Here is a 27,062-nt window from a genome sequence, read left to right on the forward strand (position 1 = left end):
TTTACTTCTGTAGTAACTTACGATAATTCCTTCGCGTAAACGGGATTTTCCTTCGCGTAAACGGGATTTTGTAGTAACTTGCAATAATTTACTCCGCCGACTCCGCGTAAACGAGAGTGATATATCGTAAGTTACTACAGAAGTAACGCTCGCGTAAACGTAGTAGCGGCCAATCATTGGAAAAGTAGAGCTCTCATTGGATATTGCTCATCGCGTCTAGTTTGCGAGAGCCATTATTGTTAAAATCTTTGCTTTCTCTCTCTCCAACGTCCAAATATATATTTATTATATATTCCGAATATATATATTGATTTATTGATCAATACATAAATACGCTCCATGAGACAGCCGATATTTGTCCTGGCGTAACGGAAACAAGCATCCGGACAACGATTCGTCCCATACCTTGCAGGGTGGACATCTTTCAGACTTGCTTCATCACTAGTATAGGACGAATCGGTGTCCACGCGAATGTAATATAGTATCAGCTGCACCACGTCTAGAAAAATCGAACCGTCCACATTGTATATCGAAAGCTTTGTTGAGTCAACTTCATGGTATTGTTGCGTTTCTCTACTTCTGTTCGCGAATGTGTGCGTACTTTCTTTCCAATCGAGAGACAAAAACGGTTTACTTTGGACCATTAAAATCGATTGAAAGTGCCGATTGGCGATTAACGTGCAACGAACAGGAGCCATTTTCGGTAAGTACCGAAGGCAACTTGTAACCGAGTCATGTCACCGAGTGCCATGCAATCGAGAAATCAATTGTCGCATAGTTACGCGTTACATGCTTCTGTCCGCTTTTTGGCTGTAAACTTTTCGCGTTTCTACGCGCGTCCGAAGCTTCCAGGAACGAATGAACTTTCCAAGAAAAATGTCATTTTACATAAACGCATTGAGCCCTCGCGCCTCGCGCGTTCCGATCGACTGATTCCGAGTTCCGAGCTAATGTCTAATGTCTATACGTGCCACAGCCGCCACAGACACGTATTCGTACGTTCCGTATTGTTTGCTAAAGCGTCTTCGAATATCTCGGCGTAAAAGTACGAAGGAAACGAGGACACCACTTTCAGTAGTTTCAGTTGATGAAGCGCGCTCGTGGTAGGTCATGGTAGGTAAACCAGGTTAACGTTAACGCTACGTGGTGTGGCAAAATTTCACTCCGCTGTTATTATTCTCAAGTTTATCGCAAACTGAAACCTATCCGCATTATCTACCGTCGATCATTTCCGTTACTTTGCTTGTAATATCACTACGACGATAATGATATTTTATCTATACGAGTACACTGAGTGACTTTCTGTAATTTTTTTTCCACAATAGATTCTCAATAGAGCATCTATGCTCAAGGCACATTAAGAATGTATATATAATATAATTGTTTACGGATAAGATATTCGCAGTATATAGTATTATATTTATGGTACTACTTAGTTTTGATCGTAAATCAGGTCTACCTTGTCAAATGATGACGACTTTCTTGCTTGATATTAAGTACAGTTTTATGTCTCGCCGTCTAACCTAGACTCGAGGCAAAGGTTACGGCACACAATACACAATACAGGGTGAGATATCAAGAATCATAATATTGAATTGTATTAGGTGTCTGTTCAAGACATTGCATCATATTGAGTAATTGGAAGAAACGAGCATTCTTGTTAATGAATCGCTCATGACAATTATATATTGATAATGAAGCATCTAAAACATTAGATATTTCGGAACATTACACCGATTTATAATTAATATTAATTATGAAAATTTATGCAAACTATTAATTTTAATATATTAATTTGTACCTATATATCGAATTAAAACTTTTCCATCGTGAGTTACATTTAGAAAAAAATAAAAATAAGTCCATTGTTATTTTCTATTAACGTAATTTTTTTTTTTTTTTTTTTTAAAGATGGAATACGATATAACTGTGCTAGGTATCTAAAGCAAATCCTAACAAATTCAAAGTACTTTTCTTTGAATAAGAACAATTCATTCTTTAACTGTTAAGAGTTCAGAAAATAGCATATTGAAATGCTGAAACGTGGTTTCTTTCGATCCATGAGAGAAGATCAGTCTGCTCTTATCGGGACATAAATCAATGTTGAAACAACCGTTTCCTGCGAAACACAAGTCGCTTTCCACGCGAGCAATATATTAGAAAATTGTGAAAACGATGCGCATTTGCTTTGCGGAGAGGTAACAAGATAAGCGATAAGAGCGATCAACAGCGTAGCAATCGTCGCGATAATATTTGAATCGTGTCCGAGACAAGGATAACGCGCGGAAAAGAGATTCGCGCGAGCGAGGACACGCGCTTTCGCAACGTCGCGGTCGGCGTCGTCGGCGTCGTCGCGCGAAATCCTTCGCCTTCGATATGTCGTTCTCTGGCCAAATAAGTAAACCTGACGTCACGCTTCTCTGTAAGAGCCTAAGGACGCCCACTTAGAATCGCTCGAATCGCTTTCCTCTCGCACACGTCTCTCGCGAACGCGTATCCTCTTTCAAATTGACAGACAGAGACATGTAGGCATGCGATGTCTCGTCTCGCGAGGCTCGTTTCCTCGCGCGCGCGAAATCGGTCCTCTCAAGTTTGATCGATCGGAAGGCTCGCTCAGGCTGCGGTCCACTTGACGCTACAAATGCTTCGAAACATTCCTATTCTCTTTTCTTTCAATGAAGAAAGAAGGAGAAGAAGAACGCTCCAAAGCATTTGTAGCGTCAAGTGGACCGCAGCCTCAGTCGGTCGGAGGACTGAGGAGCTACAGGAGGATGTATCTCGCCGGAAACCGAGATATAAACTACCAAAGGTTTGGAAGAAATTTTGCGATTACGTTAACGCGTGAGAGATAAAAGAGTGGTCGGAAGTGGGGATTCGATTTAAGCGATCGAGCGATCGAAACGATTGTCGAGGTGAAACGAACAATTTCCAGTCGCGGCCCGTTCGCGGCCGCAGGGGGAAGTGATCCGCGCAGTTCTTTGGGCCTAACGAACCCACGGCATTAACCCGAGTTCCCGACACCGCGGACATACACACACAACTACACATACTCGCGTCAGTGCAATGTGAAAATAGACACGCCTCACGGCTTTACGACAAGAGGTTCGCCCTGGCCGTATTTGAGCTGTATAGCTCTCAGGCCATTCACAGAAGAAGAAGAAGAAGAAGCGGCCCGTTCGCGGCCCAGACAGCACGCGTGTCCAAAATCAGGACATTACTTATAAGACGTCTTGCGTCTCGATTTTGGACACGGGTCTGAGGGCCGGGTTACGCAGTCGCGTTGCGCGAAGCACCCACGTCGCGATGACGAGCACGCTGGCCGCGACTTCACCTGAGACAGGCGGACAAGGATAGAGATAGATAGATAGATAGAGAGAGATAGATAGAGAGAGAGAGAGAGAGAGAGAGAGAGAGAGAGAGAGAGAGAGAGAAACACACGTGTGCGTAGGTAGCGCGCATAGGTAGACCAAAATCGAATCCCAAAGTGGAGTGAGTCACTCTCGAGCAAGTAGCGTCGCACTATTCCTAGGTAAAAAGCACGTACGCCCGTCTACCCGCCTTATCTCGGCTGGTCCTCTCATCCTCCACGCGTCTCGCCGCCGAGAGATTTCCTCTTTCCGACAAGGAGTAGACGAACGCGATTCTACTTGGCGCCTGGCGGAGAGCCAGAGTTATCGCGAGAGCAAGCAAAAGTAGTATCGGTCGAAGTAGCGACGAACGTCACGATATGGCGAAAGATCGTGAAGAGACGTGCGCGCATCTCCGGTCCTCCTCTTTCTCTCGCTTTGTTTCCAACTACAATTCGATTTAATTAGATTTAAAGCGAGTTGCTTTAAAATTGAGCGTCGAATCGATGTATTGGTGGTGGCGGCGGCGGCGATCGATGCCGGTAGTTGCGCGACTCTCGCTATCGTAATGACCTCCACCTCCATATTTCCAACTATTTTCGATAGTCGGCTTAGCTAACTTTAGTCATTTCGTCTTCGGGCTTCCGCGCTTTCGGTCTGCCATCGAGATCTCGCCGTTGCGCCACGCTTACCATTAGTAACGCGCTCGCTCGCTCGCGCGTGCGTGTTCCTAATCTGTGCTCGATTTAAAATCGTTAACGATACCCGCGCGCAGTTCTACCGTCGACTTCGCGTCGGAACGTCGGCGTCGCGTCGGGACTCGGGACGTTAGAGATTGTCGCGTGGTGAAAATCGCGCCATCTCATCGCGCCTATCGCTATCGGAAGCTACCGCTCGAGGAAGCATAACGATGTTCGTGACATCGACATCTGGCTTTCGATTGTACGTTTCTGTTCTTTTTCTTTTTTTTTTTTTACAACCTGTCGCGGTATCGGAATTGGAATCTATCGTCGATTCCCGCATCTATTGATTCTCTCGCATTGTCCGACAGGTGGTTTCCTAGATCCTGATTCATCCCCGAACGTGTCGAACGATGGTGGATTACTACAGAGTGCTCGAAGTACAGCGGACCTCTACCAGCGCTGACATCAAAAAGGCGTAAGTTCGATCCGTCCGTTGACTTCCCTGCTCATCTACTTATCCCCCTTTCGTCCGTCTTGTTGTAAACGATCTGAATCAAATTACGAAATCTTGCGAAATGATCGTTGCCCAGTCGTGTTTTTGACAAGCTCCTCGCTAACGCAATATCCGGCATATTTTCGTTCCACAGGTATAGGAAGTTGGCATTGAAATGGCATCCGGACAAGAATCCAGAGAATTTGGAAGAGGCGAATAAGAGATTCAAGGAAATTTCAGAAGCGTATGAAGTCTTGAGCGACGGTAGGTATATGCAGTAGACACGACAGACACGTACCGAGACAATGATATTTATTCTGAACGAGGAGACTGCGGTAAGAAATGATGTTTCAGCCACAAAAACAAATTGATATTCTGTGAGACGCGTGTCGAGATCTGACGATATTTTAATTAGATTCTCATAAAAGCGTGGGGAGATTCCGATAACTTTAGTGATGTGAAATAAAAACGTTTTTCAAAATTATTACAATTCTTTAGCTAGCCTGGCTGCAATCAGAGCCACGCGAATGATTTTAATCGTCCTATGCTTGCTCGTCAATTAAGGGAGATTAAAATAAATCGTAAACTATCACTCTTCTGTCGCAATAGTGTATTTTTGGAAAACCCTAACAAGTAAATAACAGTTAATATATATTTAACGCGTATTCAACAATTGAATATATTTTTTATCGTCACCTAATATTAATTGCAAATTATAAACTGGCAACGACGTTACTTTTTTCTTTTTCTAACTGTAACGATAACGAATTTAACAGTTACTCTTATCGTTACTTTTTATATTTTGAATCTATTTATGATATAATTTTCGTATATTTAATCTAGTCTTCGAGCGATGTTCATATATAGTGTTATATATTAAAGATCGTCTTAAGAATAATGAAACCTAGATCATACATGTTTGAACCTTTTATGAATACTTTACTAGAAATTTTATGTGTAAAGTATAAAACATAATGTGTATGTAAATATATACAATATATACATGCATACAAATATCTCTATTACAATTTTAATGATAACTTATATATTACGATAACATAACATATTCGAATACTACTTGTGAAAAATTTGATTCTTTACGATAGAAACTACTTATATAAGTGCATTTCGAATTCTCCGAGCACTCATTCTAAAATTCGAAACAAACTAATAAGGATTTGATTACTTGGCAAATGCAATGTATGAATGAAATATTATTTGTTATGAATATTATTCGTATCCAAGAAAATAAAACTTGATTGTTGAATTTGACCCGGATTTTTAAGTATGTATTGAACTTGATCCCATCTATTTATGCTGGAAATCACGCGCTGGTTATTATCCGATCAATTTTACAATGCGGTCTTTTAAAGATGAGGATTGAACCTATAAGTGCAAACAATATACATATATTAATGTCAATATAGTTATGTGAGGTTGCATTAATTTATTTAATCTCGTTTAATCAATCTCTCTCAAATGTTTTTGGATGGCGCGTGGCTCTGCGTGAGAGATAGTTAAAAATACATGGTTATATATACATAGGAAACATAGTTGAAAATATTTATTGAATCATGTCGCCGAAGTTATCGGAATCGTTACTAGTCTCAGATCTGTAGGATTAATAACACTGACGAGTAGTCGCCGCTTTTTTTAGCCAAAACGTCAACGCGAAAAGTTAGAAAGCTCCTTCGCAGATTGTATAGAATGTGATAGATTGTGGATTATAGATTGTCGAACAAACGAGCTTGAACGAACGCACTCGAGCGCAAACGAGAGATGTATGCGTGTAGTTTGTGCGTGTGTAACGAAAAAGATCGGGGCGATATAGAAAATCTTTACAGATGTGAAGAGACGCACTTACGATCAGCGCTTGTATCAGAGGGCGGCGTCAAGGCCCGGCCGTGGATTCACCTTCCGGAGTTTCTTTGATTCTCCCTTCCAGCGATATTTCGGTACCACTTGAAAAAATACGATTTGCCGAGTGCTCAAAGCATTGTTTAGTTTCTTTTTTTTTTTACTTACCTTAATAACGTGCTACAATGTTTTTTTTTCGTCTCTTCTCCTCTTCTTTCGAAAGGATTCAGGTGCCGCCGAGAACGGGTGCGGAACGTTTTTGACGCGATGGCTAGAATATTCGACAACTTTGAGTTGCAAGTTGAATTACGGCGCGACACGGCTATTTATGAAGATCGTTCTAGTATTTGATTCATAATCCTATAAATATCTCTCTTTGATCGAAACGATTTCGCCGAATACGAATATCGAGATGCAACGCACATTCGATCGCTTATAATTTTTTGTCTCTCTTTGAAAATGGCAATGGAAGAAATATATATTTTTCGAGTTTGCTCTGATCTTTAGAATCCATATCGAATACGGAATAGCTATAACGCGTTGCAGTTAACCCTGCCTGCATTCTATTGTCAGAGTGTGCTAACAGCTAGCGAATTATAACTTGGTCGAGAGAGTTATACCCCTGATGAAAAATTCAGTGCGTCTTAGCTAAGCAAGCTAAGCTAAGCGATATATTTAATACGACATACGAAGCGATATACGATAAATTCTCTCCGAGATTCTCTTTTCGCATTATATTCCAAACTTACGCATCGATATTTTGGACTAACCTTTGGCAAGCCTTGCAGAAACCTCGCTTGTTGGGTTTTGGTTGAAAGGAGCAGAATTGAGATGGTGATTACGATCGAAAGCCAAATAATAAATGTTTTGCTTTAACATTTTTAGAGAAGAAGAAACGTGTTTACGATCAGTATGGCAAGGAAGGTCTTCAAATGCCTGGGGGCAAACGACGCCATGGAGATGACTTTGACGCGCACTTCGGCGGCACGTTCGTTTTCAGAGATCCTGAGGAAGTATTTAGAGAATTTTTCGATGGGATACCGTTCGAAGACTTGTTAGCCGGTAAAGCCTACTAATACTATAACTAATAATACAAATACATCCAGATAGGAAATATACTAAGGTTACCAAAGGTCACAAACGTTACAAACATTGAAATTTGCAGGCTTTCACGGCGGTGGTCCACGAAGAAATGCTGGAGGAAGACATGGTCACTCGGCTAATAACAGTCTGAGTACTTCTTTCTTCGGACCCTTTGGATTCGGCTTTCGTTTGCCGTTTAATGATTTAATGGAGAATGCCGGTACCGCAGGAAACTTCGCTTCCTTTGGTACTTTCACTAGTTTCGACGGAATGAGCGGTGGTACTGCTGTGAAACGTACCAGCACCTCTACTCGTTTCATCGATGGAAAGAAAATTACGACCAAAAAGTAAGTCTCATATATTTGATACAACACGTACACTGTATCTGGTAAGATCCGGCGGCGTTACATCTATATTCTAATTGTATTTCTAATCTTTTCTCCTTTTCGTGTCTTTTACAGAGTCTTTGAAAATGGGAAAGAAACGATAATGTCTTATGAAAATGATGTACTGAAATCGAAGACAGTGAATGGCGTACCACAGTCAATAACGTACAGTTAAAACACATCTCATTCGCTCGATCTCTCCTTGGCAATTGAGAAATTCCTGTCGTCACGATTAGAACATCTATAAACGAGTACTTGGTATCTCCGCGTTGGTATCTCTCGACACAGTTCCTCCCCTCGCAGAGTTGTTTATCATCGTTTCATCGAGAACGTAACATCACGTCGACACGCTCTTAACCGCGCGCTCTTACTCGCCGAAATTGACAATCGATGATAGTGAGATAGGCTCTCTAAGCCCGAGTGATCGGAGCGTTAATAATTGGAATTTATATAAAACAAGAGCGAATTGCCTCTTACATGAGCTTCAATTTTCCGTCATCTCGTTTATTTGTGTGTGTGTTAGGTTCGACGAAGCATCGACGAGTCGTCAAGTCTGTGAGAACGTCAACGATAACACGATGGGTAGCCACAGCTCGAGCGCGACCCACGGCGACTATCTAAAAGCTAGCAGAGTAAAGACGCGTCATCATCCGCACATGAGTAAGAAGCACGATAGAAGTAAGAGAAAATAAATTGCTTCGCTCTTGTCTCAAGTTCCTTGTGTGTATCAAAGTCGACGAGTGTGCGCTCCTGATATACTCGATACAGATTTGATCCCGGGAAAATTTTCGTCCTGTTGATATATTATATATATATGCTATTCTATCCATTATTATCTGATCTGATAAAAATTCATAAATTGATGAATAATAAAGAAAAAATTGCTAATCTGTGTACGAATTAAAGAGGGAAAGAATAACATCCTATAAATGACTGGCTTGACATATCCACGCGGTTCGTATAATAAAGTTTATTTAAAATAAAATCATGATTTGTCTACTTTTAATTTTGAGAGCAAAGCGGCCCGCTCTATCCGTCGTCGTCGTTGAGTCGTTTAGCCGTTTAGCTTTGTAAAAACGAGTTGTTTTTGAATTTAGTTAGGTACTTGCGATAGCATATCGCTTATACGCCGCGAATCGAGACTAATTTACAAGTAACATCTGCCTTGTCTCTACCTTGTTGTATAATGTAACGTAACCGATGCCGTTCGCTAACTTGAGCATCGATTATCGCTAGGTTACAGAACTGACGCAAAACTTATATATATATAATTTCTCAAAATGATAAAAGTATCTTATGCATCTCGTATCGATTAATAGTATAATTTATTTTTGTCGCTGCGTATTTTTATTGTCGTTGGCCCTAGCGTTATTTACCGATTTAAGTTTTAGCTAAATATATACGCTGAGACACATCGTTGAGAAACTGTGTTAGAAGAACCGTTTTCGATCGTATTTTCTTCGATTAGCTATTTACATATGTGTATATAATGATATAAGGGAAAAAAATGTTATAGAAATACATTATTAATATACACTAATTATCTTGAGTATAAAGACTATAAAGTCAGAGTATGGAACTATTGCAAACGGCAGAGATCAAATTACTGTTCGGAAAGGGGAAGTCAATTATGACAGACATATGCGACAAGTAGTTTTATGCTGATTCAATAAATCATTGGATACAAAATTCACACAAACGGGAAACCAAAAAAAGTGCATTTCTATCTATACAAATATACATTGCACAAATATAATTGCACATGCGAATTACATAATAATATTCCGAGTACTTCTCAGCGATGGTGAAAAAGTTTTAATAGAAATGCGTTCAAATAAGATCACGCGCAAATCTTTATGTACGCGTGACGATGAATCAACTACTTCTTTCCGATCGAAGCGATTAGTGCCTCCACTTTAGCAATGTATTCTTCTTTCGCCGTTTCTTGTTCCATGCTTTTTTTACCATTCCAAGCGTCCCATTTCGCTTTTCCTTTGAAATCCAACATACCCGGTCTCTCTATAAAAAAAAAAAAAAAAAAAGATTTACAAGGATCATTGCAATTGTACACAATAAGCATGAACTGGGCGCATAAAATTCCGTAAAAATGTACCTGTATTACAATCACCAACAGTGGATTGCTTGTACAATGCGTACAACTCGAGTAAATCTTCGTCTTCTGGCTGCGCAGCCAATTCCTTTACCGCTATAGCCGCATTATTAAATCTCTAAGAATAGAAACGTGTGTTTATGTGATCACTTGATAAAAAGAAAATACTTTTTAAAATGTTACTTGGTGAAATGTTATTAAATTTAATAGAAATAATAAGTAATTTGGATGATTTAATTTATCGGAACAAGAGTAGCGTATACACCAACGATATAATTTGACGCTAATTCCAAGTAAAATATAAAATTTTTATTTTTTTATCTGTATCAACTAGGATTATCATCATTTAATTAACGATTAACCGATCTGATCAAATCGATTAAACTGTAGGTGAAACTCACGCTTGAAGCGGTATCGCAGCATATTTATATTAACTACAAATATGATCTCGATCTACTATATTCGAATTCTTTTAATTCACTAAATTATTGTATTAGTCAAGTTTGGATATCCAAACTGTTCGGATGATTCTCGGATCTTAAATGTACGAAGAGTCGGACAATTATAAGAAACAGAACGGAAGATTAATCGCTAAGTTAGCTAGCTCTTTATTTATTTAGCTTTTCTTGCTTTTCCTACTGAATGTATAATTTTCTCATGCTATGTAGATCCTCAGTGTATGCACGCGCGCGCGCGTGCACCCTGTCTCAGATTTTTATGTACAAACTTGAATAGTATGTTCTATGAGCAGAAATACAAAAAAATGTTACATAGATCCCAAAATGCTTCGTTCGAAATTTATAAATTATAACAAAAGTACGAAATGTGAAAATTTGCGGCATTTTGAGATAAAGTTCTACAAGGTATTGCTCGTTACTAATATTCATACAAGCTTTTATAATCACCTTCAATCATTTCAAACAGTAAGCACGAAGAAGCGAATAAGATAAATGTATCGATCACTTATGGTATACGGCGTGCCACTTATCTATGGCAAGACCGTTATTATTTCTTCAATACAAATTCGTTTAGAATTCGACAAATTATTTAGATTTAGAAAATAACTTTAAACGGGTATAGTCTAAGCCAACTTTTGCTATAACTTTCTAATGAAGCATTTTGAGACCAATGTTTGTGTAACATTTTTTTCTTATTTCTGCTCATAGAACATACCATTAAAGTTTGTACGGAAAAACCTGGGGAACACCCTGTATACTCAGTAAGCAAACTGCCCGCGGTATGACAATAGATTTACGGCAGATTTGCTCAGTTATCGCATCAGATCCGGTATATTATCTATATCCGCATTACTTGTTGGTCGATATAATCTAATAGCAGATTATATCGGCAGAATCTATCCATTTCATTTAATAAACATTTAAATGCAATGGTTATGAAATGGCAGATTTTACTTAGTTTCTACAGTCAATCTGTCATTATATTCTCCCAGATAGCCATATACCTGCCAGACAGATTCTGAACAGAGCTCGTAGAATTTTGTATGTCAGAAAGATAAATTTCACATAAAAGCCGCTCTATCACACGATATTGTCAAACTATTGCCAGAGAAATGCGACAGAGTTTGCTGACAGGCAATGTGAAATGTGAGCAGAAACACACTATGTATGGTTTCTGCTGCCAATTTGCACACATTGCCTGTCAGAAGACACATTGCTCTGTCGACAGAACACGAGTTTAATGCGGACACAAAAGGCTATGATTTTGGTATGAGATTCTGATCAAGTTTGCTGTCAATCTATTGCGTGCTATTGGTTTCCTGCTCAATGTCAATTTGTTGTATTTTGGATCTAATAAATGCACAAATTCGGCTCTTCCGATATTATAATTCGAATTATTAGAATTATTAGGACAAACACATGGATTTAAATAATTAATTGGGTAATAATTATTTCGAATAATTCGGATATTACGTTAAAATATTTATAGTCCCGGACTATTACTACGTTTACGCGAGCGTTACTTCTGTATTAACTTACGATAATTTACCCGTTTACGCGGAGTAAATTATCGTAAGTTACTACAAAATCTCGTTTACGCGAAGGAATTATCGTAAGTTACTACAGAAGTAACGCTCGCGTAAACGTAGTATGTGTTAGCTTTAGCTGATCTAAGATCTAACCTAATCTTATCGTAACAGTCTAACGTAGATAAGACCTCTACACGTCTCCATGAAAATATCAGCGTTTAACCTACTAAATTTCTCCTTTTTATCGACTGATCGTTAGTTCTTAACCTCTTCAAAATTAATGAGCTTAGCTTTTCAATGAAGCTATCTAAAGGAACCGCGTATATAGTAAGTAGTATACACGTACTACACACCGCGTTGGTACATCGTCTATTTAAAATAATTTCGGAAATAACGATCAGTTCGATATATACGTGATCATCACGTGCTGATGTGAGTATTTAAAAGAACAAAACAAATCACAAACGTCACTAATTCATCGATCAAACTAATACCTACTAATTGCTAACTTCAGTAACTTCACTCGCTCTAAATTAATGTGAATTAGGTAACGTTCCGGAGAGAAGAGGAGAGCACTGAGATACGCTTCATTTTCGCGTGTCACACTATTCGAGTTATGGTAAAAACGTATTGTAAAAATAAAGCTTGTTCGTTGTCCTTACTTCGTCCAGCGACATAATGCAGAATATTAGTTTGGAACTTTAGACGCAAATTTATAACGACTGTGATGCCGAGAGAGAATCGTATGAGAGGTTACAAGACTCGTGTTAACGGATACCACGATAAGGAACGACTAGACGTTCACGGTTCACGTACGTGGCCGGTCAGGCACGTGGCGTATATACGCGATGACATACGTGGTCATAGTCCAGCTTAAAGCAACGATTAATTTTTAATCGCTGACATTACTGGACAACCTTTGACATGATTTACAATTAGACTACATCGATAAATGGTTCGATGTGCCCTTAATTCCTGTTTATTTGATTATGAGCTATATTACTCGATACTAGATAAAAATTACAGATATTTTAAGTATGTTCTAATATTATATATATATTATATATATTTAATCTGAGAGAGATAATGAATTATATTTGTAAAATGATAAATTGTGAGTTCTAAAATTAAATGACATATATATATAAGTATTAACATTTTTATTTTGTGCCAATACATTGCTTTGATATACTTTTGTTTTCACGTCAATGTCAACTTTTTATTTTGAAATTACAGTTATATTCAAAAGTATTACGTAATAAAAGTTAAAAATGACATTTCTAAATGCAACACCGAGAAATTCGTCTACAAAGACGCTACGCGTTGACTCTTTGTGAACAAGATTATATTTAAAAATTATTTATAATATTTTATATGTATATGACTATAATTCTGTTTCAAATAAGTGATAATAAATTAAAACTTTTCTACCCCTTATAACTTTTAAGATTAAAGAAATATCATCAATTGAAGATACATAAAAAAATTTCACTAATAATAACTCTTCAATAAAATGAAGGTTACAACCCTTATATCATATATTCTGTCCTACTTCGACTTATATACATCCTCCAACACATCGTGTCAATCGTGTGTAGAAAGTTGTATATACTTATGATTAGACATCGGATTTTTTATATGCAGATTGGTAGAAAAGGGCAATTAATAACTAAGATTATGTTATTTATAATGTCTAACGTCTAACATATTTATATCTAACATATGTTGCAGTATAAAGATGTTGGATATTATAAATAACATATAATCTTATTGTTATAGTTATTAATTGCTCCTTTCCACCAATCTGCATATCCGCATATCAAAAATCCGATGTCTACTTATGATATTTTGATATATTAAAAGTTCGCCTTTCGTATTAAAATGGTCACTCTTGAGATTTTAACATTATTTTCAAAATTAACAATCTCATAAAATTAACTTTTTGACTACACGGTCGAGTTAGATGCGAAACTGTATCTATCGCTGTACACACGGGACTTAAGGCCGGTTTACACACGCAATGATTAGTGGCGCCAACTGACTGGCATTCATTGGCGCCAGAACCACAGATTAATAGATCTGTGCCAGAACCAACTGGCAAACTCACAAGTGTTTACACAGTGATTGGCGTATAATATAGAAAATATTTAACATTTATTAAACACACAGTAAATGACAACAACCATATAACCTCAAATTTTGAGGTTATATGCTTTGGCCAATAACCGCCAGTAAACGCCACATTACTAGCGCCTAGGCTGGGTTCCACTTATCGCTCACAACGCTCGCGAGCATCATTTCGTCCTTGTTTAACATTTGACAAACAACAAGGATGAAATGATTCCACGAGCGTTGCAAAGCGATAAGTGGAACGCACCCCTAGAGGCCTAGATAATCAGAGAAGCGACAACTCTACCCCCACCTAGAGTCCTATACTCCCACCATGGTTCCCATCGGGCCCGCAGCTGATCGCTTGTGAAAAAACTAACCTCTGAAGCGTCGTCTACAATACACGGAGTAAGAATTAGGCGTAAGAAGTGAGAAGTAAGTGGAAAATAAAACTAAAATAAAGGCGTAAGCAAAATAAATTATTTTTATTTCTTAGTCCACTTCAGCTCTTACGCTTACAAGCGTACTGAAGTAAGAGTAAGAAATAAAAATGATTTATTTCGCTGACGCCTACTCTAGTACTTTTACTTATATCTTATTGAAATGATAAAGTAAGTAATGTTATTATCATAATGTGACATTTGTTTTGTTCAATGTCTAGGAACCAGTTCATTAAATAAAAATGGAAAAACAGTGTAACGAAACTGATACTCCTTCTGTTCAAGTATCAAATGAATATTCTGCAAAGGTCAGTATTAATATAAATCGACCCCAAGCTATCGATCAAGCCTACTTAGAACTTGATCCGTTGTTTCCTGAACGTACTCAATGTCATGTGCTTACAATTGTATAAAATGTTAATCAAAATTTTTATTTGTGTTATAACGTATGTTATAGATTCGTGCTATTGAAGAGAGACATTCAATCCCTTTTCTACTAGTTTCCAAAACAAAATGTTATACAATTGAGGAACTGAAATTGCAGTGTAGCAAAGCATCACAAGTTATTCAAGACTTGAGAGTTGAACGTGACTTAGGCTTGCAGCAATTATGTAAGATGTTCAGTGAGATTGCCAAAATGGAGAAGGCATTGCGCAAGTTACACTCTGCTGCTACTAAATGTAGTTCCAAGAAGTGTAAAACAAGGAAATAGACCTAAACACTTGTGTTTATTGTATCACATTATTTGTAATATTTTTCTGATTACGAGTTTTATAATCATGTTTACAAAATAGGCAATAATAATTATATATAAATCATGCGAATAAGACAAGAATCTAAAAATTCGATGACGTCCACATTTTGCAAAAAAATGCCAGTATCTTTGTTATATATCATGTGAATGTTATGCCACATGTGCAAAAACAAGCATTGTGCGAATAAATAACTCAGTTAAGTATTTTGTAAGATTCTTTATTGGAATAAATTTATATTTTGCACGACTAAAGCAACAGAGAGTTCTTTTTGACAAAAAACTGTTATATTTGTTATACCTCATACCATCTTTAAAATAAATGGCTATCATACATAATGTGTTTACTTTTTTATTCGAGCCTTGTCATAATACAAATACATAACATATATATTCGTACAAAATTATAGTAATACTGAACTTCGAACTTATAAGAAAAAATAAAATTGTACCATATAAATACAGTTACATATGACTAGTAAATGTAAAAAAAAAGTATTTTTCTCATCATGTGTGTGAGAAGTAGAGAGCCTAAACTAACTTATAATTATATCAGTCAAGCGCCTTATGAATATATTGCATTGAATATCTTCAACATTTAAATAAATTTTATGAAAACTATAAAGTGAAATTAACAAAAAATGTTAATACCTAAATCTAAAGATCTTAAAACTAAAGATCAAAACAATTGCACATATTAACATATTTGCAACATAAAACATTCTTTAGAAATCAATGCTGTTACTGTTCAATAAAAAGATTTCTAATGTTGCAAAAAAAATTACTTTCTCAACTTAAATTATGTTGATTGGAGATCGACTATGTTCTTGTAAATCTCACTATTGTGTCAGGGGCTTTCTTTCATTAAACTATAGCATGCATAGCCATAGTCCTGCTATTGTATATGCTTTTTTTTTCTTGGGAATGCTGCTCTTTTTGTTTCAAACAATACATTCTAAATCTCATTGTAAAAAATCTAGTCAAGATTTTGTGACCGATGTTATGGCAAGATGGAATATATGTTCCATCCCACACGTATTGCAGTTTCTCAACCATAAAATTTATGATGTTTATATAAGTTACTGTTTTTAGAGTGTCTCTAAGTTGTCGAAACGTTATTTCTGCTTTCATAATAGCTTTGAAACAATCGTCAGACACTTTATATAATTTACCATTCTTATAATCATGTAAATCAATAACAAATCCATATGGATGATTATTAGGACCTTGCCATAATACAGCATTAAAACATACATCACAAGTATTGCACACTTTCTTAATGCTACGTATCACAGCTCCAGCAATATCATATATAATTGGCCATTCCCACTTATCTAACAAGTTTAAATGAACATCTGTCAATTCTGGCACATGAATAGCTGAAGTTTCCATGAATGTTTCAACCTCCTTATCTTGACATTTTTCAGTTGCTAATTGTTTTGACACGTCTAAGAAATTTATATTAATACTTTCGAGCTCATCCACTGAAACGTCAGTGTCATAACTGGTTACTTTGGAGCAAGAGGAAATTTGTGTTATAGTAATGAGTTTCAAATTTTGCTTCACTTGCAAAGCATTTGGGGTAGGCAATTTAAAACGGAGCAGCGAAAATAAATTTTCTAAACAATCCTGTGTGAAACGGCCGGTCAAAACAAATTTGTAACCCCGTTTGTTAAGAAGAAAATCTTGTAATTGCAGAATGCTCTCAGTGGCCATAATGACACCAGTCTGCACTAGTTTCCATTGTCCTTTTACCCCAATACTCATGTTTTGAAAAATAGTACAAGTCTTTTTAAGATGATATATTGCTTCGTTATAATTTTCAATATTATGTTTACTAAGACCTAAAGATCTCTTTCTGTTTGTCATGAGAGCAAACCATTGGCTAACGAGATTAATAAAAAATGCTGTAGTTTCAATAGCAGAATCATTAGTTTTTTTGGCTAACATTTTTAATCCGGCTTCAGTTCTTTTATTAAAAACTGATCGTGCAGTTGAAACTTTCATTTTTTTAAACTGATCTTGACAGTGCAAGTAAGTTTCAATAAGTCTAAAAGCAATCTTTAATTCAAAATTGTTCTCAAGGTTTAGAAGTCTATCCAAATGTTGCAAGTGAACCTGTAGATAGCTAAGATTTTCAGATTGACAAATGTCATGGGGCAAAGTAATAACTTTATTGCTATTTAGCATACAAGCAATATTTTTAAAAACGTGAACAGGATCTGGAATAAAAAACAGTTTATCTTCTGCCCTAATTGGATGTTGAACAGAAACATTGACATGATGTCTTGAGCAACCGACTTCAAAAGCATTCCACATAGCTCTATTATCCGTACCCATATCATTGATTATTGCATGAACTTGTAAACCAATGCTTTCTGATTTTTCAATAATGTTTAAAACAATATTCTTCAATGCTGAACCAGTTGCATTTACTTTGCTTTCTTTATATTTTAAGTCAGTGGATTTAGTAAAGTAATAGGCCACGGTGTATTTCCAACGAGTTGTTAAGCCTGCCAGTAGAAATACTAAAACTTTATTGGCTATCCCGGAATGCGTAGGAAAAGTACAAGACCCAATAAACTGTTTACTACTTGGATCAAACACTTCCTCATCCTTGATGGCCATCTCATCCATTACTATTACACAGTCTTTTTCGTGAGGTTGTAATTTTGTCATTTCACATTGCAGCATATGAAATATCTCCTCTAGAATATTACTATCAAATTGTATATGCTGCAACTTTCTCTGCAAAGTTCGTGCAGTAGGATAAATTGGAACACGTTTCACAAAAGCCTCATAACCATGAATTCCCCATTTAAACTTAAATTCCAAAGCATCTGTTATAGTTGCAAGACTCCATTTCACACCATTAGTGGACTTTCTACTTAAAGCTCTAATCTGATCTGGTCGTAATGTTGCGGACACACCTGCATGGCTTTTAAAATGATACTCTTGTAGTCTCTTCAAACGTTTCTTTTCATCGAAGTAATTTTTTTTAGTCACTTTATACAGTTTTGTAATATTTTTCAAACTGAAATTCGTTGCAGCAATTTGTTTTTTTAGACTTTCTATTATATTATTCTTTTCTTCAAGTTCTTTTAATAATGCTTCTTTTGTTTGCAATGTTTCTTGGTTTTCGCTGTCCAGTATACCAGCAGTTGTTGCATCCAACTAAAAAAGAATGCATAAACAAATATATACAAAACATCGACCACAATGTCAAATAAACCTAGAAAAGAAAAGAAAAATCCTTTACCTGAATATTGCAATCATTGTCGGAATCTTTTTGTGCCACTGATACCGTCATGTCCTCTTGCAATAAAGATGATGCAGTTAATTCTTTTAACAATGCTTCTTCTGTTTGCAAAGTTTCTTGGTCCTCGCTGTTCAGTACATCAGCAGTGGTTGCATCCAACTAAAAAAGAATGCATAATCAAATATATACAAAAGATCGACCACAATGTCAAATAAACCTAGAAAAGAAAAGAAAAGTTCTTTACCTGAATATTGCAATCATTGTCGGAATTTTTTTGTGCCAGTGATACCGTCATGTCCTTTTGCAATAAAGCTGATGATGCAGTTAGTCCACTCGTCAACAATGGATGTTTGGCTGGTGGCGTTGAACAAGATGTATATTTATTATCGATGGTTTTCATTGCATGTGTGACATCACTATGATCATCTTTCAAACATCTTATATTCAGCTGTAATTCTTCCCTTTTATGAGTATTTCCTACTTCTAAAGAGTCCTGTACCTGCTGGAAGGATGTATTGATCAGAAAAAAATTTATTTTTACAAACACTATGCCTGCCTTCCAATGTTCTCACTGCCAGTACTGAAAATCTATAGTATACCTAACGAAAACTATAGATTTTCAGTACTGGCAGTGAATATTGGAACGCATATATGATATTTTGGCACAAAAATAATAAAATCAAGAGAATACTTACTTCATCACAAGTTAATACTTTTAAGCAGTATGCATGCTCATTCTCTTTTTTTTTATCACTTATAATAGGGATATTTGTTACATCTTTCAAGCATTGTGCGGTTTGTCGAAATCTTCGTATAGTTTTCGTATTACAATGATTTTCACTATCTTCAATTTCCTCTACTTGCAATGAGGGAATAGCAGATGTTTTCAGCCTTCGAAGAATTCCATTTCCTCTTGTGTCCTCCACATAGTCCTCAGGAACAAAGTGCAACTGCAACGAAATAGACAGTACATGATAAACATACATACATACATCTGAGGGCATGTTTCAATATTTTATGAATCCTATAAAATACCTCACAAACTCTGCTATTACATTTCAGACTCCACCCGGGACGATTACGAGTAATCCAAGCTACCCACGCATTTCGATGTTCCACATTCTTCTTAGGAAATTTATGCATACATAATCCTTCTTTTTCCGTTGTTGTACAACCCAATACCTCACACACTTTTACCATCTTTATTCATAAACTTTTGATTTCTGTAAAGACGACGAATGTAATAAGTTTATAAAAATATTTAAAAATATGATTACATTCTCTCTCAATAACTACGTTTACATGGCCCGATTTACGCCGAAGTTATAACAATCGATTTTATAACTACTGACGTTAAATGCCGTGTAAACGCTCTTCTACGACGCAGTTATTACATCGATGTGGTAACTTTGTCGTAAAAGAACGTTTACACGGCATTTAACGTCAGTAGTTATAACATCGATTGTTATACGTTCGGCGTAAATCGGGCGTGAAACGTAGTCATTGTATGATATAACCCTCATCCACACAAAATGCATATATTTACGATGTCCCAACAACTTTACGAATGTCTACAATTCTTTTCTTAATAATATTAAAAATATATTAATCTTTTTCACTCACCTAACCTAATGTAACACGTTACTTTGCACACATACACACGGAATCAGCTGCGGGCCCGATAGCCTCGGTTTTGATTGGTGCCGCGGTCAGCCAATCAGCAAGCGTGCCCTCAATGTCGCTTCTCTGATTATCTAGGCCTCTACTAGCGCCAGTTTGCATCAAGTGTTTACACTTGCATTTTTACTGGCATTAGTCGACTGGCGCGGCCTGGCGCCACCAATCATTGCGTGTGAAAACCGGCCTTTATTCACGAACTACTAAAATGACATTAGTAGCGCAGTCAGTGTAAAAAAGTCTCCTCTTCTAAAAAGGGCATGTCGTAGGTATTGTTGTCACTTTTCCGCGATGCCGATTGGTTCTCTTGCTGCGCTTACTTCATTTGCAGCTGTCATTGTATATTTTGACAGTTGTGTGTATCAAGGCGGGTTAATAGTGTAATAGTAATAGCATAATGTTAAAGCTAAATAGCGCGCGCGAAGCGCGCGTCTCTAGTGTCTAGTAATTAAAAAAAACGATGTTACGATTCGAATAATAAAGTGTTCGTATATCAATTCCAAAATAGTAATCCATACCTGATACTGCTGCGTAAAAAAAAAGATTATTTCGTTCAAATATTTAATCACTATTTCAAGAAATAATATAGGGTGTGTTCCGATATTCACTGCCAGTACTGAAAATCTATAGTATTCGTGACGCAAACTATTATAGATTTTCAGTATTGGCAGTGAATATCGGAACACATGGATAGTATATTTCTTAACTGTATAGTGAAAAAACTTATACTGAACTCTTTGCAATTGCGTGTAATAATTCTATCGAGCATTCTATCGATAAAACAAATACGTATTAAGATTAAGGTATTCCTGCTTGGTAACGTCGAGATATAGAGTTACAGAACCAAGCCTAGGCCTTTACAGTGGAATTTTATCTTAATATTACCATATTCATTTGGTGATGTTTGGTAGTCCATTTCCGACGATTGATCACAAGACTGTAATTAATAACATGGAAAAGAAAGTATGTATGCGTGTAAAATCAACTTCTCCTTTTTGTTATTAGCATCAAACGGCCAAGTCACGCTTTATTCAATATATCCAAGTACTAGCAACATGAAGTAGCTAGTACTATACATACATTAGTTTTATTTTTCTCTCCATTTTGCTTAAAAATTTAATTTAAATTTTAATTGTAATTTTGTTAGTTTTGTTACTTACATTCATAGAATTTAATCGGATAATGGAATCTAGAAAAGGGTTTAATTATCTCATAAAAATGAATTCAAAAATCTATTTAGACTCTTCGAAAAACAAAACCATCATTTCTAAGCAACTCGAATCTGGACGAGATAGGTTCAAATATTTGTATGAATATTTCGAAAAATATAAGCAGAACGGCTTTTCCGATAGAATCACATGTATACTGACCAAGTTAATTTGAATTTTTATAACCCAGACAGCACGGTGACGTCAAATGACGTATTAATTCCGTCTCTAACGTCATTAAGACGGTATTATGACGGAATTAATACGTCATTTGACGTCACTGTGCTATCTGGGAAGTGTTTTACCCCGAGATTTTTTACCAATGAAATTATCGTCTTTTCGACTTTCAGATTTTAAAAGTTTCGATTCCTTGAATACACTATAAATACATTTTGTATCATGCATGTGTGTATATATAATTCTAAGGTCCGAAAACAATTTATTGAGATCGATTTTATTTCGCAATAATATATAATATATGATATATCGATTCTTATAATATTATTTCAAGTTCAAGAAATAAAATTAAATTGTTGAATTTGATTCTGATTTATAAGTACATATTGCTTTCAATCCCATTCTTACAATTAGTGTCTTCTGTATAAAAGTATGTACTCTTCTACTGAATGAACTGAATGATAATCGTTACCGTCATATGATATGAGCAATGACGCAAAAGTCGTGATAAACAAGTATGCAAGTAAATCGCGTATAAATAATTTTTTTACGATTATTAATTATAAATAGTAAATCTTAAAAAAGAGATGCTTTCTCGAAAACTATACATGTATCTTGTTTCGGTCGATTAAACGAGATTTATAATTAATAAGTTAAAAACAGGATATATTTGGATTTAAATAAAACGAATACTTTAAATCAAAACTAAAAATTAGTTACAATTTTCTGATTGTTTTTCGTAGTTGATGCCCATTGCTTTCCTCTTGCTGCTCGCGTTTTAGAAACGAACTGATGAGGCGCATCACATAACAATATAAGGCGCATTACGTTCAGGGCACGTATTATATGGAATATTTCGAAATAGATTTCGGTCAGAAATATTCCGTTTTCTCTAGAAAGCACAATAGAAATTTCGGAAATAACTAAATAATTCCGATCAGAATCCATTCCATAATACGTGTCCCAGGCTTCATATTCTACTTCAGGAGCGGACGTATAACGAGCGATCGTACCTGGTACCTCCATCGCCAAGATTTCCATTGGAAAGGACCACGCACAAAACCACGGGAAAATGGCTTTTGGTCGAATTGTCTTAAATTTGAATATGTTGTTATTCAAGTGATTCTGAAGAAATGTTTCCATGATAAAGATATAAAACTAATCTTATTAGCGACTAAATCTCTTTTTACGTTACTCCGTCATTATCTTGGTTGTCGAGAACATTCGATTGGAATTACACATTTTTTTGTATACACGTACCTGGTTCTTGAATGCAAGGCTCGTCTTACGTAAGCCTTATTTCTCGCGAGCATTGATAAAGTTTTAAATGCATAACTTTGCACATATACACGAGAGAAAGAATTCAATAAAAAAGTAGAAATTATATCATGATTTACGTATTTCGAGCCTCTCATAAATATGACATTCTTTAATTTAAAATGTTTACGTACAGAGATAATCAACATTGCAAATTTTAAGTTTTTTTAAAGCACAGTTATAAGAATTAGCAACTTTCAAGTCAACTTTTGTAAATGACATCCATTGTTTCCCTTTTGTCGCTCTATGTCTACAATGAGTCGCCGGATGCGCGTAATATAAGGCGCGCCAAAACGCGCTTTGTCTCGGGAACGATTGTATAAGTGCGATAGAATTACTTTCCCGAGTGCTGTCAAGACTCATTGACACGTTTTTTCTTTAGAGAATTGTAATTACAAATAACATAAACATTTTTAAAAGGAAATAAAGGACCCCGCACACACACAAAACCACGGGAAAATGGCTTTTGGTCGAGTTGGCTGAAATTTGAATATGTTGTTATTCAAGTGATTCTGAAGAAATGATTCCGTAAGCCCAACCTTATCCTATGGACTGCAGTTTTTGCGCTAGAAGCTCTGGGAGATTCAGATATGAGCTATTTTTCTAATTTCGGTTTTAGCGATATATTTGCATTCTACTGGTGTTTGTGTTATGTGTTACACGCACTTTCGCGAAGGTTCGTGTGAGCGTTACGTGTAGATGTGTGTGTGTGCGTGTGTGCGTGTGTGCGTGTGTGCGTGTGTGCGTGTGTGCGTGTGTGCGTGTGTGCGTGTGTGCGTGTGTGCGTGTGTGCGTGTGTGCGTGTGTGCGTGTGTGCGTGTGTGCGTGTGTGCGTGTGTGCGTGTGTGCGTGTGTGCGTGTGTGCGTGTGTGCGTGTGTGCGTGTGTGCGTGTGTGCGTGTGTGCGTGTGTGCGTGTGTGCGTGTGTGCGTGTGTGCGTGTGTGCGTGTGTGCGTGTGTGCGTGTGTGCGTGTGTGCGTGTGTGCGTGTGTGCGTGTGTGCGTGTGTGCGTGTGTGCGTGTGTGCGTGTGTGCGTGTGTGCGTGTGTGCGTGTGTGCGTGTGTGCGTGTGTGCGTGTGTGCGTGTGTGCGTGTGTGCGTGTGTGCGTGTGTGCGTGTGTGCGTGTGTGCGTGTGTGCGTGTGTGCGTGTGTGCGTGTGTGCGTGTGTGCGTGTGTGCGTGTGTGCGTGTGTGCGTGTGTGCGTGTGTGCGTGTGTGCGTGTGTGCGTGTGTGCGTGTGTGCGTGTGTGCGTGTGTGCGTGTGTGCGTGTGTGCGTGTGTGCGTGTGTGCGTGTGTGCGTGTGTGCGTGTGTGCGTGTGTGCGTGTGTGCGTGTGTGCGTGTGTGCGTGTGTGCGTGTGTGCGTGTGTGCGTGTGTGCGTGTGTGCGTGTGTGCGTGTGTGCGTGTGTGCGTGTGTGCGTGTGTGCGTGTGTGCGTGTGTGCGTGTGTGCGTGTGTGCGTGTGTGCGTGTGTGCGTGTGTGCGTGTGTGCGTGTGTGCGTGTGTGCGTGTGTGCGTGTGTGCGTGTGTGCGTGTGTGCGTGTGTGCGTGTGTGCGTGTGTGCGTGTGTGCGTGTGTGCGTGTGTGCGTGTGTGCGTGTGTGCGTGTGTGCGTGTGTGCGTGTGTGCGTGTGTGCGTGTGTGCGTGTGTGCGTGTGTGCGTGTGTGCGTGTGTGCGTGTGTGCGTGTGTGCGTGTGTGCGTGTGTGCGTGTGTGCGTGTGTGCGTGTGTGCGTGTGTGCGTGTGTGCGTGTGTGCGTGTGTGCGTGTGTGCGTGTGTGCGTGTGTGCGTGTGTGCGTGTGTGCGTGTGTGCGTGTGTGCGTGTGTGCGTGTGTGCGTGTGTGCGTGTGTGCGTGTGTGCGTGTGTGCGTGTGTGCGTGTGTGCGTGTGTGCGTGTGTGCGTGTGTGCGTGTGTGCGTGTGTGCGTGTGTGCGTGTGTGCGTGTGTGCGTGTGTGCGTGTGTGCGTGTGTGCGTGTGTGCGTGTGTGCGTGTGTGCGTGTGTGTGTGTGTGTGTGTGTGTGCGTGCGTGCGTGCATGCGTGCGCGCGCGCGTCGTAATACGTACCATATACGCTCGTTTGCTTCACATATTACACACATTACACATACGAAAGCACGAACGCGCGCGCGCGCACACACACACACAAACTCTCTTAAAATATCCCTTCTTAGCGCTACCCAGGATGAACGACGTGGACGTGATAGGGTTCTCATCCCATTGGGGTGCTTTTTTAATGTGAGTCCCCTTGCCTCTCACATACGGGGTGCTTTTTTAATGTGAGTCTCCTTGCCTCTCACATCCGGGGTGCTTTTTTAATGTGAGTCCCCTTGCCTCTCACATCCGGGGTGCTTTTTTAATGTGAGTCTCCTTGCCTCTCACCTCCGGGGTGCTTTTTTAATGTGAGTCCTTTTGCCTCTCACATCCGGGATGCTTTTTTTCATGAGTCACCTTACCTCTCATATTTTTACTCTCCATGATTTACATCAAGTGGCATTGGTCTTCCAGCAACATCTAAAATATCGTATAATAGTCGAGTCGATGGATATTTTATTCCTTCATGATGGCGCGCATGTGACCAAGAAACCAGATGACTGTTGCTATGTGAACACAAGTTCCTAAAGTTCTTGCTCCTGATTTGCAGGTACAATATAGTAACCTAAAATAGAATCTTCCTGCTCATCATCATCATTTTCACCGATTAGGTACGCTATCCATAGTTAGTAAGACGTCGCGTGTCTAAAACGAGAATATATTTTTACTCTTATCATTCCTCGACCGTTTTCTTGAATATTTAAAACGAACGCGTTTTCTTCGCTTCTCTGCATTGAGTCTTGTACGTATGACGGAGCCAATTCAACTTGATAAGTACCAACTGTCAAATCTTTAATGTATTCTAAAGTGAGACGTGGAAAATCTACAACTTGGTTATGATCAAGATCCACCCATTGACCTCTACTTCTACGTAAATTCTCTACCTCCACTAATGCTTGAACTATATTTGGTTCTTGTGTCCTTTGTAATAATTCTCGAGCTTTTTCTGCAGTTGCATCTTGCATAAGTATAGGATCTCGGTATCTGTTAATTAAAGCACCAGCTATGCGATAAAAAGACCCAAGATTTGGCAATTGAGGAGTGTTGATCGGTTGAGCCAAAAACTTAAAAACACTTTTAATGTGGCCATTTCTGGCTTCAACGATCCATCTAGTTTTTGTAACTAATCTAGATGCATTATTTGCTTCTTCAGTAGTGAACTGATTTTGTCCACGTTCGAGTAGCCTAGGCATATGATAACGTATATTTAAGTCTTCGAGCAGTGGAATTGCGTCGCGATAGTCGCGGTCTACTATTAAAATATCATTTGGCTGTAACCACAATCTCATGCCATCGATATCTCTCTCGAACTCATTACGCAGAAGTGCCGCATCGTTATTCCAATAATCTGAAAAATATGGTCCCTGTACGTCAACGATGTATCCGTTACGTGCCACGATTAAAACTGGTTTAACTAAGTGATGACCCTTGTGCTTGTGTATGCTGTACGATTGGCGCAGAACACGGAAGTTACTGCTTTTTTCAATTTTATTATATGTGCCGTCGATATATAAAATGGCTTTTTTATCATTTGGATTAGGATTATACAGTATGTTAGCAAAATCTGTTACATGTTGTTCAATATAATGCTTTTTATTAATAACATGAAAACCAATATTTTGTGGAACAAAACGAATCATTAGAGATTTTCTGACAGTATCAATAGACACAAACTAACAGCTTGTCTACTTGAGTACCTAAAAATAACTTTTAAGTAATTATCAGACATACCGTGTCTTAATTTGCACAAGAACATTATGAGGTCCTTTTTGCGAACATAGGTACTGGATTGCATAAAGAAAATAAATTTGAAAATTGATCTGTAGAAAGCGACGTTAAAACCTGAAAATCCTCTTCATTAATGTCATTTTCATTATCGAATGAACAAGAGTTTGAAGCATTTGCGCGAAGTTCTTGTAGAAATTCTTGCAATTCTTGACCATTGATTACGTAGGCTTTATTGATAGATTGTAAAATAGGCTGAAAGATTTTCAGAAGGAAGCCTCTTTCATCCAGGTGGCGTGGACAAGACCTTACACCATCAGGAACAAATATATTACAATGTACAAATACATTCACTCTGGTTTGCA

The 27,062-nt window shown here is 37.8% G+C and overlaps 4 protein-coding genes across 14 annotated transcripts; 2 read left to right on the forward strand and 2 right to left on the reverse strand.

Moving 5' to 3' along the window:
* Nucleotides 1-490: 490 nt before the first annotated feature.
* On the forward strand, nt 491-9,389 carry LOC143893723 (dnaJ homolog subfamily B member 6). Of its 7 annotated transcripts, none has more exons than XM_077399421.1 (8): nt 491-703; nt 4,399-4,505; nt 4,678-4,787; nt 6,368-6,478; nt 7,266-7,442; nt 7,546-7,810; nt 7,925-8,014; nt 8,373-9,389. In XM_077399421.1, the coding sequence occupies exons 2-8, from the start codon at nt 4,441-4,443 to the stop codon at nt 8,539-8,541; spliced, it is 987 nt and encodes a 328-aa protein (XP_077255547.1). In that variant the 5' UTR covers nt 491-703; nt 4,399-4,440; the 3' UTR covers nt 8,542-9,389. The 7 variants fall into 7 exon arrangements, with proteins under 7 accessions (XP_077255547.1, XP_077255554.1, XP_077255553.1 ...); XM_077399427.1 differs by lacking the exon at nt 491-703 and adding an exon at nt 909-1,045; XM_077399425.1 differs by lacking the exon at nt 491-703 and adding an exon at nt 2,681-2,809.
* Nucleotides 9,390-9,491: 102 nt separating this feature from the next.
* Acbp1 (Acyl-CoA binding protein 1) lies at nt 9,492-12,768 on the reverse strand. Its single transcript, XM_077399442.1, has 3 exons — nt 12,609-12,768; nt 9,963-10,077; nt 9,492-9,868 (listed from the first exon to the last, which is right to left on the reverse strand). The coding sequence occupies exons 1-3, from the start codon at nt 12,621-12,623 to the stop codon at nt 9,729-9,731; spliced, it is 270 nt and encodes an 89-aa protein (XP_077255568.1). The 5' UTR covers nt 12,624-12,768; the 3' UTR covers nt 9,492-9,728.
* Nucleotides 12,769-14,343: 1,575 nt separating this feature from the next.
* On the forward strand, nt 14,344-15,501 carry LOC143893729 (uncharacterized). The gene is made up of 3 exons (XM_077399440.1): nt 14,344-14,490; nt 14,717-14,803; nt 14,953-15,501. The coding sequence occupies exons 2-3, from the start codon at nt 14,738-14,740 to the stop codon at nt 15,205-15,207; spliced, it is 321 nt and encodes a 106-aa protein (XP_077255566.1). The 5' UTR covers nt 14,344-14,490; nt 14,717-14,737; the 3' UTR covers nt 15,208-15,501.
* On the reverse strand, nt 15,452-20,285 carry LOC143893716 (uncharacterized). Of its 5 annotated transcripts, none has more exons than XM_077399412.1 (6): nt 20,129-20,285; nt 19,541-19,728; nt 19,201-19,455; nt 18,750-19,007; nt 18,506-18,664; nt 15,452-18,420 (listed from the first exon to the last, which is right to left on the reverse strand). In XM_077399412.1, exons 2-6 carry the CDS (start codon nt 19,703-19,705, stop codon nt 16,111-16,113), a joined length of 3,147 nt encoding a protein of 1,048 aa, XP_077255538.1. In that variant the 5' UTR covers nt 19,706-19,728; nt 20,129-20,285; the 3' UTR covers nt 15,452-16,110. The 5 variants fall into 5 exon arrangements, with proteins under 5 accessions (XP_077255538.1, XP_077255539.1, XP_077255540.1 ...); XM_077399413.1 differs by lacking the exon at nt 20,129-20,285 and adding an exon at nt 20,052-20,120; XM_077399414.1 differs by lacking the exon at nt 20,129-20,285 and adding an exon at nt 19,802-19,940.
* Nucleotides 20,286-27,062: the final 6,777 nt, after the last annotated feature.

Source organism: Temnothorax americanus, unplaced genomic scaffold (assembly GCF_048541705.1).
Source record: "Temnothorax americanus isolate GAGA-0224 unplaced genomic scaffold, ASM4854170v1 Scaffold126, whole genome shotgun sequence".
In the NCBI taxonomy this organism is placed as follows: Eukaryota; Metazoa; Arthropoda; class Insecta; order Hymenoptera; family Formicidae; genus Temnothorax; species Temnothorax americanus.

Excerpts from the sequence above, each read along its gene's own strand:
- LOC143893716 (XM_077399412.1), bottom strand. The coding sequence starts at position 19,705 with ATGGTAAAAGTGTGTGAGGTATTGGGTTGTACAACAACGGAAAAAGAA. Across the intron at positions 19,008-19,200 it reads AAGTATTAACTTGTGATGAA|CAGGTACAGGACTCTTTAGA; the intron begins GTAAGTATTCTC and ends ACATCCTTCCAG. Across the intron at positions 18,665-18,749 it reads ACAATGATTGCAATATTCAG|TTGGATGCAACCACTGCTGA; the intron begins GTAAAGAACTTT and ends ATTCTTTTTTAG.
- LOC143893729 (XM_077399440.1), top strand. The coding sequence starts at position 14,738 with ATGGAAAAACAGTGTAACGAAACTGATACTCCTTCTGTTCAAGTATCA. Across the intron at positions 14,804-14,952 it reads CAAATGAATATTCTGCAAAG|ATTCGTGCTATTGAAGAGAG; the intron begins GTCAGTATTAAT and ends CGTATGTTATAG.
- Acbp1 (XM_077399442.1), bottom strand. Across the intron at positions 9,869-9,962 it reads TGTTGGTGATTGTAATACAG|AGAGACCGGGTATGTTGGAT; the intron begins GTACATTTTTAC and ends TTTTTTTTATAG.
- LOC143893723 (XM_077399421.1), top strand. The coding sequence starts at position 4,441 with ATGGTGGATTACTACAGAGTGCTCGAAGTACAGCGGACCTCTACCAGC. Across the intron at positions 4,788-6,367 it reads GTATGAAGTCTTGAGCGACG|ATGTGAAGAGACGCACTTAC; the intron begins GTAGGTATATGC and ends AAATCTTTACAG. Across the intron at positions 7,811-7,924 it reads AAGAAAATTACGACCAAAAA|AGTCTTTGAAAATGGGAAAG; the intron begins GTAAGTCTCATA and ends TGTCTTTTACAG.